The sequence below is a fragment of the Thalassophryne amazonica genome, chromosome 11 (genome assembly GCF_902500255.1).
Source record: "Thalassophryne amazonica chromosome 11, fThaAma1.1, whole genome shotgun sequence".
Taxonomy (NCBI): domain Eukaryota; kingdom Metazoa; phylum Chordata; class Actinopteri; order Batrachoidiformes; family Batrachoididae; genus Thalassophryne; species Thalassophryne amazonica.
In genome coordinates this window covers 39,092,671-39,113,257 of record NC_047113.1, presented here as the reverse complement: position 1 = coordinate 39,113,257, position 20,587 = coordinate 39,092,671, and the positions used below count along the sequence as shown (strand labels likewise).

At 43.8% G+C, this 20,587-nt stretch overlaps 1 protein-coding gene across 1 annotated transcript; it reads right to left on the bottom strand.

Annotated features, from left to right (window-relative positions):
* Positions 1–7,853: 7,853 nt before the first annotated feature.
* Positions 7,854–17,977, bottom strand: gdf9 (growth differentiation factor 9). Its single transcript, XM_034181648.1, has 2 exons — positions 17,478–17,977; positions 7,854–8,980 (listed from the first exon to the last, which is right to left on the bottom strand). The coding sequence occupies exons 1-2, from the start codon at positions 17,815–17,817 to the stop codon at positions 8,049–8,051; spliced, it is 1,272 nt and encodes a 423-aa protein (XP_034037539.1). The 5' UTR covers positions 17,818–17,977; the 3' UTR covers positions 7,854–8,048.
* Positions 17,978–20,587: the final 2,610 nt, after the last annotated feature.

The window sequence follows — 20,587 nt, the reverse complement described above, 5'->3', positions numbered from 1 at the left end:
AGTGTCGTCACCAACCGGCCTCTCCCCCTTTGAGGTGTGTTTGGGGTATCAGCCCCCGTTGTTTCCGGTGGTTGAGGGAGAGGTCGGTGTGCCCTCGGTCCAGGCCCACCTACGAAAGTGCCGTCGGGTGTGGCGTGCCACCCGCTCTGCTTTGCTGAAGGCCCGGATGAGGACAAAGGCCCATGCAGACCGTCGGCGAACCCCGGCCCCTACGTATCGTCCCGGGCAGGAAGTGTGGTTGTCCACCAAGGACATCCCACTACAAGTGGCCTCCCCGAAAATGCAAGATAGATACATAGGTCCTTTCAAGATCCTCAAGGTCATCAATCCCGCCGCAGTGAGGCTTCAGCTTCCGGCCTCACTGCGGATCCATCCAGTGTTCCACGTGTCGAAGATCAAGCCCCATCACACCTCGCCCCTATGTACACCCGGTCCGGCACCACCTCCTGCCCGGATCATCGATGGCGAGCCGGCTTGGACTGTGCGCCGGCTTTTGGATGTCCGACGGATGGGCCGGGGCTTTCAATATCTGGTGGACTGGGAGGGGTACGGTCCCGAAGAACGCTCCTGGGTGAAGAGGAGCTTCATCCTGGACCCGGCCCTCCTGGCCGACTTCTATCGCCGCCACCCGGACAAGCCCGGTCGAGCGCCAGGAGGCGCCCGTTGAGGGGGGGGTCCTGTTGTGTGGGCCGCTGAAGAGGAGGTACTGCTGGCCCACCACCACCAGAGGGCGCCCTGCCTGGAGTGCGGGCTCCAGGCACCAGAGGGCGCTGCCGCCTCACAGGAGCAGCCAGGGTGACAGCTGTCACCCATCACCTGAGACAGCTGACAGCAATCATCAGAGGGGTATATCAGCAGGACGGCATCTCCACCTCATTGCCGAGATATCGTTTCTACCGAGGAGGTAACGTATCCAGCCGACTATATCAACCTTGAATACTTTTTGCCTTTATACAGAGAGAGAGAAGAGCAGCAGGAGACAGTGTTGGATAAGTACTCACACTCCTGCACTTCAGTGTTTACTTGACGAGAGGGGGAGGTGGTGTTACCACCGTCCGTGTTGCTGGGTGCAGCGCACCCACCTCTGACTGTTTTTGTTCCTCGCCAGCAGTACCAGATCCGACAAGCGGAGGCAGTGGTCACCTGGGAGTTCGGGACTTGGCGGCTCCAGTATTCCCGGGGTTCGGTGGCGGTGGAAATCGAGTGGTTCCGGTTCGACTTGGACAGACGTCTCCTACCTTTGAGCCTGCTCACACGACATCATTGGAATTCGGCTTGTTCCCGAAATTGTAATCTGTTGTGTTTGTTGTGCGAGTTTCACAACAGTAAAGCTTTGTTATTTGACTTACTCCATTGTCCGTTCATTTGCGCCCCCTGTTGTGGGTCCGTGTTCCTACACTTTCAAAACACTTTCATTGTAAAGATAACTATAAAAGTGTGAAATTTCCCCTTTTTTCTGTTTTTCATACAATATGATCAAAGGACATAATAAGTGCCCGTAGTCTAAGAATCACCCATATATATATATATATATATATATATACATACATATATACATATCAAATCAAATCAAATCAATTTTATTTATATAGCGCCAAATCACAACAAACAGTTGCCCCAAGGCACTTTATATTGTAAGGCAAAGCCATACAATAATTACCGAAAACCTCAACGGTCAAAACGACCCCCTGTGAGCAAGCACTTGGTGACAGTGGGAAGGAAAAACTTCCTTTTAACAGGAAGAAACCTCCAGCAGAACCAGGCTCAGGGAGGGGCAGTCTTCTGCGGGGACTGGTTGGGGCTGAGGGAGAGAACCAGGAAAAAGACATGCTGTGGAGGGGAGCAGAGATCAATCACTAATGATTAAATGCAGAGTGGTGCATACAGAGCAAAAAGAGAAAGAAACACTCAGTGCATCATGGGAACCCCCCAGCAGTCTAAGTCTATAGCAGCATAACTAAGGGATGGTTCAGGGTCACCTGATCCAGCCCTAACTATAAGATTTAACAAAAAGGAAAGTTTTAAGCCTAATCTTAAAAGTAGAGAGGGTGTCTGTCTCCCTGATCCGAATTGGGAGCTGGTTCCACAGGAGAGGAGCCTGAAAGCTGAAGGCTCTGCCTCCCATTCTACTCTTAAAAACCCTAGGAACTACAAGTAAGCCTGCAGTCTGAGAGTGAAGTGCTCTATTGGGGTGATATGGTACTATGAGGTCCCTAAGATAAGATGGGACCTGATTATTCAAAACCTTATAAGTAAGAAGAAGAATTTTAAATTCTATTCTAGAATTAACAGGAAGCCAATGAAGAGAGGCCAATATGGGTAAAATATGCTCTCTCCTTCTAGTCCCTGTCAGTACTCTAGCTGCAGCATTTTGAATTAACTGAAGGCTTTTCAGGGAACTTTTAGGACAACCTGATAATAATGAATTACAATAGTCCAGCCTAGAGGAAATAAATGCATGAATTAGTTTTTCAGCATCACTTTGAGACAAGACCTTTCTAATTTTAGAGATATTGCGCAAATGCAAAAAAGCAGTCCTACATATTTGTTTAATATGCACACTGAATGACATATCCTGATCAAAAATGACTCCAAGATTTCTCACAGTATTACTAGAGGTCAGGGTAATGCCATCCAGAGTAAGGATCTGGTTAGACACCATGTTTCTAAGATTTGTGGGGCCAAGTACAATAACTTCAGTTTTATCTGAGTTTAAAAGCAGGAAATTAGAGGTCATCCATGTCTTTATGTCTGTAAGACAATCCTGCAGTTTAGCTAATTGGTGTGTGTCCTCTGGCTTCATGGATAGATAAAGCTGGGTATCATCTGCATAACAATGAAAATTTAAGCAATGCTGTCTAATAATACTGCCTAAGGGAAGCATGTATAAAGTGAATAAAATTGGTCCTAGCACAGAACCTTGTGGAACTCCATAATTAACATTAGTCTGTGAAGAAGATTCCCCATTTACATGAACAAATTGTAATCTATTAGATAAATATGATTCAAACCACCGCAGCGCAGTACCTTTAATACCTATGGCATGTTCTAATCTCTGTAATAAAATTTTATGGTCAACAGTATCAAAAGCAGCACTGAGGTCTAACAGAACAAGCACAGAGATGAGTCCACTGTCTGAGGCCATAAGAAGATCATTTGTAACCTTCTGTAGTGGGATGAAAGTCCCGGGTCCCAATTGAAAAGACGTTCCCGCTAGCTTGGCTAACGGGGAGTTCCCCTTTGGCTGACCTGGTAGAGGAACGGTCTTTTGGTTCAATCCCCCACCGTCGTCCCGGCCACGAAGGTCCTGCTGCTTCAGTCTGGCATCACGAACAGGATGTGGGTCACAGAGTATGCTAACATGCACCTGTGACTTTGGGACGAAGTCAAAAATGGTGGGGAGATGTGTAGCGGGATGAAAGTCCCGGGTCCCAATTGAAAAGATTGAAGCAGCAGGACCTTCGTGGCTGGGACGACGGTGGGGATCGAACCCACGCGGCTCGCACAAAAGACCGTTCCTCTACCAGGTCAGCCAAAGGGGAACTCCCCGTTAGCCAAGCTAGCGGGAACGTCTTTTCAATTGGGACCCGGGACTTTCATCCCGCTACACTTCACTAATGCTGTTTCTGTACTATGATGAATTCTAAAACCTGACTGAAACTCTTCAAATAGACCATTCCTCTGCAGATGATCAGTTAGCTGTTTTACAACTACCCTTTCAAGAATTTTTGAGAGAAAAGGAAGGTTGGAGATTGGCCTATAATTAGCTAAGATAGCTGGGTCAAGTAATGGCTCCTAAAGTAATGGTTTAATTACTGCCACCTTAAAAGCTTGTGGTACATAGCCAACTAATAAAGATAGATTGATCATATTTAAGATCGAAGCATTAATTAATGGTAGGGCTTCCTTGAGCAGCCTGGTAGGAATGGGGTCTAATAGACATGTTGATGATTTGGAGGAAGTAACTAATGAAAATAACTCAGACAGAACAATCGGAGAGAAAGAGTCTAACCAAATACCGGCATCACTGAAAGCAGCCAAAGATAACGATATGTCTTTGGGATGGTTATGAGTAATTATTTCTCTAATAGTTAAAATTTTATTAGCAAAGAAAGTCATGAAGTCATTACTAATTAAAGTTAAAGGAATACTCAGCTCAATAGAGCTCTGACTCTTTGTCAGCCTGGCTATAGTGCTGAAAAGAAACCTGGGGTTGTTCTTGTTTTCTTCAATAAATGATGAGTAGTAAGATGTCCTAGCTTTACAGAGGGCTTTTTTTATAGAGCAACAGACTCTTTTTCCAGGCTAAGAAGATCTTCTAAATTAGTGAGATGCCATTTCCTCTCCAACTTACTGGTTATCTGCTTTAAGCTGCGAGTTTGTGAGTTATACCATGGAGTCAGGCACTTCTGATTTAAGGCTCTCTTTTTCAGAGGAGCTACAGCATCCAAAGTTGTCCTCAATGAGGATGTAAAACTATTGACGAGATAATCTATCTCACTCACAGAGTTTAGGTAGCTACTCTGCACTGTGTTGGTATATGGCATTGGAGAACATAAAGAAGGAATCATATCCTTAAACCTATACTCAACAAAAATATAAACGCAACACTTTTGGTTTTGCTCCCATTTTGTATGAGATGAACTCAAAGATCTAAAACTTTTTCCACATACACAATATCACCATTTCTCTCAAATATTGTTCACAAACCAGTCTAAATCTGTAATAGTGAGCACTTCTCCTTTGCTGAGATAATCCATCCCACCTCACAGGTGTGCCATATCAAGATGCTGATTAGACACCATGATTAGTGCACAGGTGTGCCTTAGACTGCCCACAATAAAAGGCCACTCTGAAAGGTGCAGTTTTATGATACAGCACAATGCCACAGATGTTGCAAGATTTGAGGGAGCGTGCAATTGGCATGCTGACAGCAGGAATGTCAACCAGAGCTGTTGCTCGTGTATTGAATGTTCATTTCTCTACCATAAGCCGTCTCCAAAGTCGTTTCAGAGAATTTGGCAGTACATCCAACCAGCCTCACAACCGCAGACCACGTGTAACCACACCAGCCCAGGACCTCCACATCCAGCATGTTCACCTCCAAGATCGTCTGAGACCAGCCACTCGGACAGCTGCTGGAACAATCGGTTTGCATAACCAAAGAATTTCTGCACAAACTGTCAGAAACCGTCTCTGGGAAGCTCATCTGCATGCTCGTCATCCTCATCGGGTCTTGACCTGACTCCAGTTCGTCGTCGTAACCAACTTGAGAGGGCAAATGCTCACATTCGCTGGCGTTTGGCACGTTGGAGAGGTGTTCTCTTCACGGATCGTGCGAAGGAGATGTGTTGCACTGCATGAGGCCAATGGTGGTCACACCAGATACTGACTGGTATCCCCCCCCCAATAAAACAAAACTGCACCTTTCAGAGTGGCCTTTTATTGTGGGCAGTCTAAGGCACACCTGTGCACTAATCATGGTGTCTAATCAGCATCTTGATATGGCACACCTGTGAGGTGGGATGGATTATCTTAGCAAAGGAGAAGTGCTCACTATCACAGATTTAGACTGGTTTGTGAACAATATTTGAGGAAAATGGTGATATTGTGTATGTGGAAAAAGTTTTAGATCTTTGAGTTCATCTCATACAAAATGGGAGCAAAACCAAAAGTGTTGCATTTATATTTTTGTTGAGTATAGTTACAGTGCTTTCTGAAAGACTTCTACTGTACCTATATATATATATATACATATATATATATATATACATACATATACACACACACACACATATATATACTCAACAAAAATAATAAAAATAAATAAATAAAAATTTGACATGAATGTTCTTCACAAATCAGTGTTTGAGAAAAAAGTGCTGGCCACTTGAAAATCCAATATGGCAGCCAGGTAGAGGTCAATGAAGAATTACACAGGGGTCAAAATTTAAAAATGCACCAATCATATTGAAAGCTATACCACATTATGTGTCTGATCACAAAGATTCCAAAAAGGTATAGTTTGGACTATCTATGACTGAATGTGATGGAGTTATGGAGTAAAAACAGCAAGAATGGTGAGTTTCAGTTTTTACAGGGGTCAAAAGTTAAAGTTGCTCAATTTTTTGTAAAATGTGATGCAAATTATTAGTTGAGTTAATAGGGATTTTAAAAGGAATAGTTTGCACCATGTGTCATGCTTAGTTGTCACGTTACAGGGTAACATATGTTACATACCATTGAATCCAATGAACGTTGACATTGAGATTTATTTTGCAAACCAAGCATTCAACAGAGTCACAACTATTTCATTTATTAATCCTGTTCAACCAATAATTTTCACCACTTCTATAACAAAATTGTTGCAACTTTAACTTTTGACCCCTGTACAAACCGAAATTGACTTGTCACCATTCTTAATGTTTTTACACCATAACATTCAGTCATAGATAGTCCAAACTATACTTTTTTGGAATCTTTGTGGTCAGACATATAATGTGGTATAGGTTTCAATATGACTGGAGCATTTTAAAATTTTGACCCCTGTGCAATTCTTCATTGACCCCTACCTGGCCGCCATAGTGGATTTTCAAGTGGCCAGCACTTTTTTCCCTCAAACACTGGTTTATGAAGAACATTCAAGCCAAATCTGATGCTTGTATCACAAAGTGAAGGATTGTTTCAGTTGTCTGTTGCACTAAAAGCAAGTGGAGAAATTGAGTTAATTTGGGCATGTGCAGCAGAGGAGTGATGTGCGGTATAATCAGGAGAACGACACTGAGCATTTGAGCAACCAGGCAAGATAAACTGAAGACCAGAGTTGAGGTTTATAGACCTTGTGAGTGAGGAAAATCAGATGGATGGAGGACAGAGAGGAAGGAGTGAGCTGTAAAGAGATTACCTGCTGGGGTGACCCATAACGGGAGGAGCCGCAAATAAGACCTAGCCAAGTTTTGGTGCCATTTTCCACTTTGTGGGTCAAGGCGTGGGCTTCTTAAAATAATCTGTGTATTAACAAAGGACATCTGAACAGCAGAGAACTAAACTTTGTCCACTTGTGTGGACAACTCTCCCTTTTCAATTTCACAGTCACATTTAGGTAAAGGGAACACAAGGTAAGACCTCTGAACTCATAATCTGAGCAAACATTTGTTTCAGGGGGCACCTTCCATCTCCCTTAAGTAAGCAAACAGTTTCTCTTTAGCCTCTGAAGAAAAAAAGACAGTCCTTGCATGCTCTTTTATTTTCCTACTTGTCAAATTATATATTTACACATTTAATTCTTTGTGAACATCAATAAGCTGAGCACAAACAGTGAATTCATTAAAGTTGTATAAATAGACAGACATGACTTTAGTCAGTTTAACCAGCACAAATTCTTAATTATGGAGTCCGTTCATATATGCAGTCACTCAGTGACCAGAAGTAATAAATACACACTGAAAGCTTGACAATATTCATTCCAGACATTATTACGACTGCTGGCATTCAGTCAGCTGTCTGTAAACCCCAGGAATAAAACAAATGCATCAAGATTGATGAGCATGGGACAGATATCGATCTTTGGTCCAGAACAGGGACACTTAAAACTTGAAAATTGTGTTAAAGAATGACAAATACCCCCAACCAAAATAAGTTAAAACAGAAAAAAAATAATAGAACACAGTCTTCAAGCGTGTCAGATGCAACACCATTCAAACGACTGCACACAACCACAGCAAGCTGAACAGGATGCATCCACAACATTTGCTGTCACACCTCAACAAAAATGAAATGCTGCATTTATATGGGTTCAGCATGGATAAAAAATTTTTTTGAGTAAGTAAACACACCTGCTCCAGATCAAAGTATTTTTTTATGCTCAAAGACTAGAAATTCATGAAACCGCAGAGGCTGGTCAATATGTCTGATAGTTGTACAATGAGGCACTCAGAAGAAGAGCGCCCCCTGTAATATACTGTTTAAGGGAGATTTGTGATGATGCATTCAGCTTGTTAAAAAAAGAAAAAAAAAAGAAAAAAGAAAAAGACCACATTGAAAAGTGGCTAGCGACATGTGCACCGAGTCGCAATCATGTCGGCAAACTCCTTGTAGACATAAGAGCCATCCTCTTGGAAGATCATGACGCTCAGCGGGCTGTAGTGGGATGGAATACATGAAGGTCTGGGCACAGAGGAGTCAAGCTTCTCGTATATGATGTTTTGTAACATTGTGTGGACAGGTGAACCGTACATGAAACCCAGCGTTCTCGGGCAGATACCTCTGCAGAACCTTGGGTTGTATTTTGGTGGGAAGACAATCCAGTGGTCCAGTTTCAGCTGGCTAAAGTGCACCCTGAAGTCGTACAAAGCACACTCGCTCGTCGGGAATTCTGAACTTGGAAGCAGTTCGGGGAGGTGGAAATTCAGGGTTTTATCGCCTCTCTGGCTTTTTGGAGAGTGCCTCTTCCATCTCCTCTTGTGCTTCATCATGTGTTCTGTTTTGAAAATGATCCTCTTGTGAAAAGCGTTCAGGGCAGCGGAAGCTTTAGGACCTGCTCTGCCGACACTGGCTGACCTCTGGTGGGCTGTTTTGCTGGCATCGTGGAGATAAAGAAGCAGAGGAGGCGACCTTATGGTGAATTTTTGGTGTTCTTTGTGCCCATCAGCCATTGCACTTTGGTCCACCAGACAGGTGATGTTGATGAGCAGGTGTAAAGTCTTTTTTTGAAACTTCAAGAGAGGCTGGAGGAAAGCTGTGACGTCAACTTCTACCCAGTTTCTCTTGTTCCTCCTGCCTGTGAAATTCACTGCATGCAGGACATCAGGACACGGCCGACACTGGTCCGAGTGCTCCTGCTCCGTGACACTCAGGTAGCACATCGTGCTCAGAGACATCTCACCAGCATGGTCAAAGTTGTACAACAGGGCCGACTTAAGGAGCCGTTCTTTTCTCTTCACTTGGTCCAAATTGTAGGAAACAGCTTGTGTGAAATTCTCTGAAGGACAATAGAAGAGAAGATGAAGTGAGACATTTATCACTGTTTTTCAATTACCCAGAACATGCATTTTCCTGTTCTAACTTGAGTCAGGAGCAGAATACCAGTACATTCATGAGCACTATGAGTTTTACATCCATACATGGCAGTGCATTAAGGGGTATTTTTTTTTTCAGTTCGTGTGAGAGAGAGAGAGAGAGAGAGAGAGAGAGAGAAAACACAATATAACTCTGGAATTGATTTGGATCAAGCCTGTTGTAAAGCTTGAGGGCCAGCCAAGGACAGAGTTGGAGAAAAATCAGAGCAGAAAAGGACTTTGATTCAAGAAAACAGATCAACGCTCAGCTCGAGTCTCTCATGTGCCTTCTGCCCAACTCCAGCTGAAATTTCACGTTGTCTTGAAGAACTTTCTCTGTGCTGCTACTCTCACCATAAAACTGTACAAAAGCTGCATTATGAACAGTTCCTCCAATCCAGGTGCGTTTGTGACTTCCCTCACAAGCCGCCTCCTCACAGTCACTCAGGTTTTGAGAATTGCCTACTGCAGAAGGATTTACCACACAGTTCATAGTTTGTTTTTTTAATGACTGATGTAAAGAAAAAATGCCCAAGACATAGTGGCCTAAATATCAAAGTATCCACCTGACTTGTCTAAAGAACTGGGCACAACTGTCAAACTATTGATTTGTTTCAATAATAATCTTTATATTTATTTTGTCCAATTACTTGTGGGCTCTGAAAATGGACAGGTTCTCTGCCTGGTTACCATCCAGGATCCGAGGCAGTTCCATGGTGTCGTGGATGTGACAAAGCAGCTTTACTCTGAAAATGGAAAGACTGCGCATAAAAAATGTCTTATTCCTAAACGGTTCAGCATTTTTATAAAACCCCTTGAATTAATACCGCTATTACACAGAGTGCCGTTCCTTCCCATTTCCCATTTCATCCCAAATAGCAAATATGGGCACGTTTAGGGGGGGCATAACAGTACTTTGTGATCCATTTTTTTGTCAGTCTTGAACAAACTTAATATACGCAGTAGTCACAGCATCAGCACCAGTTTTGAAATTGGGATGAAATTTTCAAAAATTTCATCATGATTCAACAATTTGGTGACATTACATGGTCACTTCCGGGTGTTCATGGTCATAACAGCTTCAGTCGTGTTCAGACATCTTTAAACGGGGTAGTCCTTGTGAGTACAGGTTGAAACTTGTTTGACTGTGCCCCACTGGGGCAAAAATTTGAAACAAAAGCAGTGTTTGTTGCAATTCCAGATGAGAATGCAGCTGGGCACAGCTTTACTTTCGTTTTTGAGTGAGTTGCCAGGTATGCACTTTATAAGCCAGCCAGTTGACAGGTCTGTGCCGGACATGCCGGAGTAGACCCTTTCAACCTGTTTCTGCACTTTTTTCTGGATTGTGGGGGATCGTTTAGGGAGGGGGGGCAGGTGATGGTCTAGTGGTTAAGCGATGGACTTGAGACCAGAGAATCCTCGGTTTAAATCCCAGCCTGACTGGAAAGTCACTAAGGGCCCTTGGGCAAGGTCCTTAATCCCCTACTTGCTCCCAGTGTGTAGTGAGTACCTTGTATGGCAGCACCCTGACATTGAGGTGAATGTGAGGCATTATTGTAAAGCGCTTTGAGCGTCTGATGCAGATGGAAAAGCGCTGTATAAATGCAGTCCATTTATCGTAATAGAACAGTGCCCCGTGGAATATGGGTGTGACTTTGAAAGTTACAGTTTCAGCTTCACTGCGGTATACAGAGGCCAGATTGTGCTACTACCTAAACGTGAATGCACCCGACTACATCTGAAGATGACCTGAAACAGCTTTTCTTTCTTGTTTAAGAATGATCTGCCATGTTCTCATAAAATGCAACTTCAATGACAGTTCAGTTTCAGAATGGCCAGATTCAATAAGAGGAACATTACTACCTCTTCATAAATTAAATGGGTAAATTAATTTATTCTGTATTGCTTACCCAGGTTTGAGCCATAGTGGCAGCAGTCTAAGGATCTCATCCTACACTTCCCTATCCTCAGCCAGGCCCTGTAACTCCTCCTGGGGGATCATGGGGCATTCCCAAGCCAGCTGAGAGACTAAATCCCTCCAGTACACCCTCATTCCAGTTGGATGTATCTGGAAGACTTCCCAAGGGAGGCAAACAGAGGGCATCCTCACCAGACACCCGAAACCTCTCAGCTAGCTCCTTTTGTTGGACAGAAGAAGTGACCCTATTCTGATTCCCTCTTGAATAGTTGAACTTCTCACCGATAGCTGACAGAGAAACCTTATTCCCACCTCTTGTATCTACAGCCTAGTTCTTTCAGTCACTACTAAAGCTCATGACCATAGGTTAGGATAGGGGTGTCAATCAACTGGCAGTACAAGGGAGCACGGAACAAGCTACAGAATTCCATCAAAGCTATGAAGACGGCCTACTCTCTAAAACTTGAAAGCTTCTCTCTGAACCAGAGGGAATCCAGTCAGTCACAAACTACAAGCAAACTTCAATAACCACAGACTAGCGCCCCCCCCCCCCCCCCGAGATGTCACCCTTCCAGACAGCCTTAACACCTTCTATACCAAATTTGACAGACTGAGCACAGACACTCCCTCAAAAGCCCAGTGCCTTTCAGGTGAGACTGACACACACACACACACACACACACACACACACACACACACACACACACACACACACACACACACACACACACACACACACACACCACACACACACACACACACACACACACACACACACACACACACACACACACACACACACACACACACACACACACACACACACACACACACACAGGTCCCGAATATTCTGAAGCAGGTGAACCCCCATAAGGCTGTGGGAGCGGATGGCGTTTCCCCTAGAGTTCTGAAAGCCTTGAGGGAACAACCAGCAGGTGTGTATGCAGACATCTTCAACCTGTCTCTAACCCAGACAGCAGTCTCTCATATCTTCAAATGGTCCACATTATACCAGTCCCTAAAAAAACAGACACATCCACCCTGAATGACTTCAGGCCAGTGGGACTCTCATCAGTCTCCATGATATGCCTAGAAAACCTGGTTCTCACACACATTAATCACATGGTCTCAGACACAGACATTGGCCCTTTCCAGTTTGAGCCCCCCAACCGATCAGTGCCCAGATGCAGTGGCCACATCTCTACACCACACTCTACACTTGGACAGCAGCAAAACATGTCAGGATGCTTTTCCTGGATTGCAGTTATGCTTTTAACACCATCCGCATGGGCAAGCTGATCGAGAATAGGACAAACCTTGGTGTGCGGATTCCCACCTGTAACTGGATTCTGGGCTTCCTGGCCAAAAGACCACAGGTGCTGAGAATGGGAGGGTGGATGTCTACTGAGCTCTCAGTCAGCACAGGATCTCCACAGGGCTGTTGCCAAAAGTTTTCACCCTCTACACAAACAACTGTGTCTTCACCCAGGACAATACCATCATCATTAAATATGATGTTGACACCACCATCCTGGGCCTCATCAAGGGAGGGGACAAGCCAGGGTACAGGAACCTGGTAAAACACACTCTTGTTTATGGCGACGACAATGACCTCATCCTCAACACAGACAAGACAAAAGAAATAATAATGGACTTCAGGAAGAATCCTCCCCATTTGCAGCCTCTCATCATCAAAGAGACTGGAGTGGAGAGGGCCCACAGCCACAGATCCCTGGGACTGCAGATAACATCTGACCTGTGCTGGACTCTCAACTCTACTGCCACAGTGAAAAAAGCCCAGTAGAGACTATACTTCATCAGGCTGCTGAGGAAACCTGGACTGAACAGTCACCCTCTTGCTGAGGCCTATACAGGTCTGATAGAGAGCTTCCTCACTGCAGGCTAGAGCATGACATGGGAGTGGATTTTCACTCCCGTCCCATCCCGCTCCCAGAAAAAAAATCCCATCCTGTCCCAATCCTGGACTGGAGTAAAAAAAATAAATCCCATCCCGTCCCACTCCTGTAAAGATGACTCCCAATCCCATCCCGCTCCCACTCAAAATCAGTCCCACTCCCATCCCACTCCCGTATGTCTCGCGCCGTGATGATCAATCAGGGACTGAACATGTAGTGAAGTGGAGATGGCTGGAGTTTGACTGAAGATGTGAACACGTCCTGTTGCTGGTAGCAGCCTGTGAGCAGGACTTATGTCTCTTTTGTCCTTTATTTCACAATTATGACAGTTTTTGGAGCGAGCAGCAGCACCACAGCAAGCAGCGGAGTTTCTTTCTCTTTTTATGTTACGTGCGCGCGCAAACAAATGGAGATTATTTTACTTATTAACTACACAGATGTATAATAAAACAAATGGTGACTGGTTTCTAAACACAATTATGACAGAGTTTTTTGGTGGAAGAGCGAGCTGCAGCAAGCAGCGGAGTTTTTTTTTTATTATTGTTTACATGTGCGCGCGTGAACGGGACAGTTGGTCCTCAAGTTGGGTCCTGCAGAGGCGGAAGGACCGCTGAAAGTAGCCGTCATCCAGATGCAGCTATTGCAGCAAATAATGATACTCTCTGTATTGGGAGCTTTCCACAACAACTCGCTCCATGTGATCAAGGTCCGTCATGTTAACTTGACGGACAACCGGAGCCGGCAAGCGGAATGGAAGCTCCTCCTATTTGATGACGCACCGGGGCGAATTTTCGCAGCAAAAGCAGAGTGACACACCGGGTGAAGGAGGCACGTCCATCACCATGCAACCCCCGTGAATTTGTAGAGTCTGATCACGCCCGGTGTGAACGCAGCATTAAACAGATGAAAATCATCATCTATTTTTGGCATTCCCGCTCCTGCCTGCTCCCGTTCATTTTTATTCCCGTCCAGTCCCAATCACGGGATTGATAAAATTTTGACTCCCATCCCGCGGGAATCACGCAGGAATCACGTGACCCACGGGAATTCCCGAAAAATGTCATCCTCTACTGCAGGCATCACTGTGTGGTGGGGCAACACCACAGAGGCAGAGAGGAAGGCTCGTCAAAGAGTCCTAAGGACTGCAGAGAGGATCACTGGGACTGAACTGTGCAATAACCCTTCAGTACTTTTACCTTATCATTGGCCTCTCTTCATTGGCTTCCTGTTAATTCTAGAATAGAATTTAAAATTCTTCTTCTTACTTATAAGGTTTTGAATAATCAGGTCCCATCTTATCTTAGGGACCTCATAGTACCATATCACCACAATAGAGCGCTTTGCTCTCAGACTGCAGGCTTACTTGTAGTTCCTAGGGTTTGTAAGAGTAGAATGGGAGGCAGAGCCTTCAGCTTTCAGGCTCCTCTCCTGTGGAACCAGCTCCCAATTTGGATCAGGGAGACAGACACCCTCTCTACTTTTAAGATTAGGCTTAAAACTTTCCTTTTTGCTAAAGCTTATAGTTAGAGCTGGATCAGGTGACCCTGAACCACCCCTTAGTTATGCTGCTATAGACTTAGACTGCTGGGGGGTTCCCATGATGCACTGTTTCTTTCTCTTTTTGCTCTGTATGCACCACTCTGCATTTAATCATTAGTGATCGATCTCTGCTCCCCTCCACAGCATGTCTTTTTCCTGGTTCTCTCCCTCAGCCCCAACCAGTCCCAGCAGAAGACTGCCCCTCCCTGAGCCTGGTTCTGCTGGAGGTTTCTTCCTGTTAAAAGGGAGTTTTTCCGTCCCACTGTCGCCAAGTACTTGCTCACAGGGGGTCGTTTTGACTGTTGGGGTTTTTACGTAATTATTGTATGGCCTTGCGGCAACTGTTTGTTGTGATTTGGCGCTATATAAATAAAATTGATTGATTGATTGATTGATCATTTCTTTAGCCATCTTCTACTTTGTTAATACTTTGTTCTTCTTTTCTTTTTGCATAGTGAATTAAGAGCCTTCCTCTGTGTTTCTTTCTAAAACAAAGACTCGAGAACCCCACACGAGAATGCCTATGTGCCTCAGTTTATGCAAAAAAAAAAAAAAAAACACTGAAATTTGAGAGCTTTAAACAGTCCCCCCCCAAGTTAAAGGTCAGTGAGCAGACATCAGTGCCATGGGTTCGTGCATCCACCACACAAAGGAACTGCCTTTGGTCCTGGATAGCAACCACCCAGGCAGACAACCAGTACATCTACAACTCAAGAAACTAATCAACTATCTGCCACAGCCAGGTGAAACATGGGCATCTCCTTGGTCCTCCACACTGAGGCACCCTTATGCTAGATCATGCACAGAGAAATACACCACACGGACAAAGCGTTGTAGCTGATGCTCCCTCTCGATGCAATTGATAGCACTCATCCAAGTAATTGTTTGTTTGACACACCAAAGGATTCACTGAAGGAGCCTAGCACCAAACAGATCTTTGCCTTAGGTCAATGGTTTGTGTCAGATTCGTACAACCATACAGCAAGACATGAAGCACCTGGAAAGACTTGGACCTGCATTCTCCCACAAAGGTATCGGCATCACTATACACCTCTGTCCAACAACCTCATGATACTGTAAGCTCTTCGCAGAGCTCTTTCAGTCTCAAAGGCCACGAACTCATAGACATAAATGTCACTGCAGAGAAAACCTGCAAGTTCAGCACTTGCACTACATAGAGGTACACTTCAGATGGCAGAGTTCAGGAAGTCAGTGAAAGCTTGGCTTTTAGTTTTGATCAAGTCACAAACCAAGACACTCCACTTCCTTGCACAGCTTCTCAAGTGTTGCAATCACAGTATCCACTGGTCAGTCAGTGTCTTCCATGAAATCAACATCAGTAGCTTTATTTGCCATCAAAAGGTATCCAAGACTATGGTTTCACAGTCTTATGAAGATTGATTAAGAAGCATTGACGATTGAATGAGCCAGAACATCCCTGATAAGCACCAGTATTCATTGGGAAAGTACACATGTAGACTCGCAATGTTTCAGTGACATCACAGGAAAGTCTGTGAAAATTTAAAGTATATAAACAAAATGATAGAAAAAGTATGTGTGATAGTATGTGTGTGTCTCCACTCAAAAAGTATCAGTCCCACGGAAACAAATAAAGCATGTAAGTTGTTGTTTCGTGGGGAGGTATAGGGAACCTCCTTTCGCATCCGTGAATTTTTTTCCCCATCAGCAGAGCACATCAGTCACTAGCAGTCAGCCTGAGAGTGAATACGTGTACTGAGCACCCGTCAGCTTCTCATTTGCTATAACATAAGAACCATTATTAAGGTCTAAGTCTTTAGGGTCCTGGTGCTCTCTGTCTTGCAGTATGATTGTGAGACTTGGATGCTAATCAGTGACCTAAGGCGACAACTGGAAGTCTATGTTACTAAGTGTTTCCAAAGGATCTTTGGGTACCACAGGAATCGCTTTGTAGCAAATGAGTGGTAATTAAGAGAGACTAGGATGAGAATGATCACTTGCATTGTGAGGGAGCATCAGCTATGACATTTTGGCTATGTGGCCTCTTTCTCTGCACATGATCCAACACGCAGGTGCCTGAGTGCTGAGGACTCCAGCAGCTGGAGAAGGCCAAGGGGACATCCATGTTTCACCTGGCTGCGGTAGATAGATGGAGATGTGGGAATGGGCTGGTTGTGTGACTGGCTGGTTGCCATCAAGTCCCCAAGGTGGTTCCATGGTGTTGAAAAATAAATTAAATATTATAACTCCATAACTAAAGTACTGATGAAAATATTTTGACAATAAAAGTGACTATCTCAAGAACATGACAGCTTGCAACTCCAGCATGAAGCTTTTGTCAGCTCATCTTCAGATTTACAAAAATATGCAAAAGATGTGTGAGTATCTGAAAATGGGCCTTTTTTTTTTTTTTTTATTTTATTTTTTTTTTTAGGGAATTTATAAAGAAAAAAACCCCCACAACAACAAAAGGCATATCAAATAATATTTTGACATTCCTGTGACAGCACAAATCACAGTTACTGTACACACAGCCAAATGTCATAAATGACAGGAAAAATAACTGCTTTAAATATTACAAGTGTGAAGCTCTCAAGAAGGATGTCATTTTAATACAGTTGACATTTTTGGCTCGTTCAGAGCCTTGTGAGAGGAAGAGTATGCAGGATGTACCCAGTCTGACTGGAGTTAAATTCTACAGAAAAGGTAGCCCTTGTCACAAAGTTGTACATGTCATATCCAAGGACTGATGAATGTCTGAAGTCTGACCAAAACACTTTTTTTTGGCAAAATGCATAAGAATAAAACTTTAAAATGGACTGTAATTCCAAAATGACTGGAGATACAGAGCTAATATTTGGGACTCCCAAGAGTTGTTTGATTGTGCACAGTATCTTGCAGTATTTTTGATTACCTTCCCCTTCAACAATACACAACCCCCTTAACATAATTTCCAAAAGCCGCCACTGAAAAATTGCCTGCCTAATCAATCACATAAAAATCATCATCTTGACCAAACAGATATGTTGATAAATGTGACAGGTGTGTGCCCCCCGCCACGTCACTCACCTTCGTGACTGTGTGTAAAACATTCCTCCCGGGGCTTGATCAGCCGGATCGTATTGTAGGAGTGATTTCCGTCCGCGCTGCCCTTCTCTCTGGACGATGACTTGTAGACGTCGGTGAGGTACCGGACGTACCTGTGCTCGGGTTTGATCTTTCTGACGAGGCCCGGGTTCCACCTGGAGCCCCCGTGCTCGGACAGGGCTCTGAAGAGCGGGGAGAAGATGCTGTCGTAGGGCTGCTGAGTCAGCTGGTCCAGGCTGTGCACGGCCCGGAGGGGACAGGTGACCAGCGCCAGCAGCAACAGCAAGACTGCGCGCACACACACGGACGTCTGCTTTTCCATGACACTTCAACCAGCAGAACCAGTGAAAACACAAGAGAAACTCTCGGCCGACAGCTCCGGGTCCACACCGACTGCGCACGTGCCGCCGCTGCTGATCACGCGCGCAGGTGATTCCAATCAACTTTATCGCGTGGTTTCCCCGCTGAGGAAACCCTTTAATGACGTTTGTAAGCTTTTATCCCCCCCCCCACAAGTAGCACTAAAACTAAGACAAATTCACCTTATATCCAATACAGCTTTTGTTTTTAATATCGTTCCGAGCGTTTGTGCTGCAGGACTCAAAATATCAATTTCCTTTAACACAGATTCACAAATAAACTTGTTCTGAGAGAAATAAGCGCACAGTGAAAACGTTAATGTGACTTCAAACAGAACCCTCCATAAAAAAAAAACCTTACACAAAGGACTACAGTCACACTTTGTGCTTCTATTTTGAAGTACGCCCAAACGTCATCACTTCCTTTGCTTTCCATACACGTCAGAACATTACTATATATATATATATATATATATATATATATATATATACACACAACTCCTGGCACATTGCACTTTATTTATAGAACTGTCATGCACACAGCAGTTTGTCTATAGCTGCTATGCATACAGCACTTTTTGATATCTCCTGCTGCATTTCTTTGCCTACTGTATTCTCTGTGTATATAGTTGAACGTGTATTTTTGTCCTTTGTCTTAAATTGTTGTATGAGGTTTTATGCTAGACAAGGTGAAGCTGCAACTTAAATTTTGTTGAATTTTATTCAGTGACAATAAAAGGCATCATATCTTATATGTGTGTGTGTGTGTGTGTGCTCAAATATTTCAGGCATCCCAGGATTTTATATATATATATATATATATATATATATATATATATATATATATATATATATATATATATATATATATATATATATTGTTTATATACAATATATATTGTTTAAAAAAATAATATACGAGGTCTGTCAATAAAGTATAGGTCCTTTTTATTTTTTTCAAAAACTATATGGATTTCATTCATATGTTTTTACGTCAGACACGCTTGAACCCTCGTGCGCATGCGTGAGTTTTTCCACGCCTGTCGGTGATGTCATTCACCTGTGAACACTCCTTGTGGGAGGAGTCGTCCAGCCCCTCGTCGGAATTCCTTTGTCTGAGAAGTTGCTGAGAGACTGGCGCTTTGTTTGATCAAAATTTTTTCTAAACCTGTGAGACACATCGAAGTGGACACGGTTCGAAAAATTAAGCTGGTTTTCCGTGAAAATTTTAACGGCTGATGAGAGATTTTGAGGTGATACTGTCGCGTTAAGGACTTCCCACAGTGCGAGACGTTGCGCAGCGCTCTCAGGCACCATCGTCAGCCTGTTTCAAGCTGAAAACCTCCACATTTCAGGCTCTATTGATCCAGGACGTCGTGAGAGAACAGAGAAGTTTCAGAAGAAGTCGGTTTCAGCATTTTATCCGGATATTCCACTGTTAAAGGAAGAGGGTTCAAGCTTGTCTGACGCAATCACACATGATTCAAATCCATATAGTTTTTGAAAAAAATAATAAGGTCGGATACTTTTCTAATAGACCTCATACTTTGTGGGAGTGGGGGGGGGGCAGGATAAGTGGGGGTCTCTGGCATTATTTATAAGTCTAGCTGCATATGGAAAGAAGCTGTTTTTGTGTATTGAGGTTTTAGTCCTGATGGACCTCAGCCATCTGCCAGAAGGGAGGGTGACAATAAGATTGTGTCCTGGGTGAGAGGGATCAGCCACTATCTTCCTTGCTCGCCCCAGCACCCTGGAGGAGTACAGGTCCTGTAGGGATGGCAGATTGCAGTTGATCACCTTCTCTGCTGCATGACTGATACGCTGCAGTCTGCTCCCATCCTTAGCAGTGGCAGTAGCATACCAGACGGTGATGGAGGAGGAGATGATGGACTCAATGATGGCAGTGTAGAAGTTCGCCATCATTGTTTTCAGCAGATTCAATTCAATTTTATTTATATAGCGCCAAATCACAACAAACAGTTGCCCCAAAGCGCTTTATATTGTAAGGCAAGGCCATACAATAATTACGTAAAAACCCCAAAGGTCAAAACAACCCCCTGTGAGCAAGCACTTGGCGACAGTGGGAAGGAAAAACTCCCTTTTAACAGGAAGAAACCTCCAGCAGAACCAGGCTCAGGGAGGGGCAGTCTTCTGCTGGGACTGGTTGTGTGGACAGATGTGCCAAGTGTGTAGGTTTAATGCACATTTCTCCATGTAGAACTAGAGCTGTGTCAAGCATAGCATCCAGTGTAAAGGTTATGACAAATCCCAACATTTCTGCACCCAGAGAATAAAAATTGTACACATTCTTGAGAAATGTTGGTTTCTCAGAATACAAAAAAAATGGAAAACCACAACCTACTTTGGGTCAGGCTCAAATCTTCTCAGTTGCAGAGTAAAATTTAATGTGCTAGGAGAACATTTGGTCCCAGTCCAAACAGAGTTAAATATACTCTATCACAAAAAAATCAACTCAATCACAGTGTATAATCAACTCTTATTGGAGTAGAAACACTTGATTTGACAAGACGGTACAGCTGATTTCACTCAATAATAATAGAGTGTATTTTACTCTATTTAGACTGGGACCAAATATTATCCCAGCAGAATATATTTTACTCAGCAAAATTTACTGTGTACCAGGGGCAGCCGAAAGCGAGAAGAAAAAAAAAGACACAAAGAATACTGGGTGAACACATCCATTAATACCACAGAACAAACCATTCTGAACAT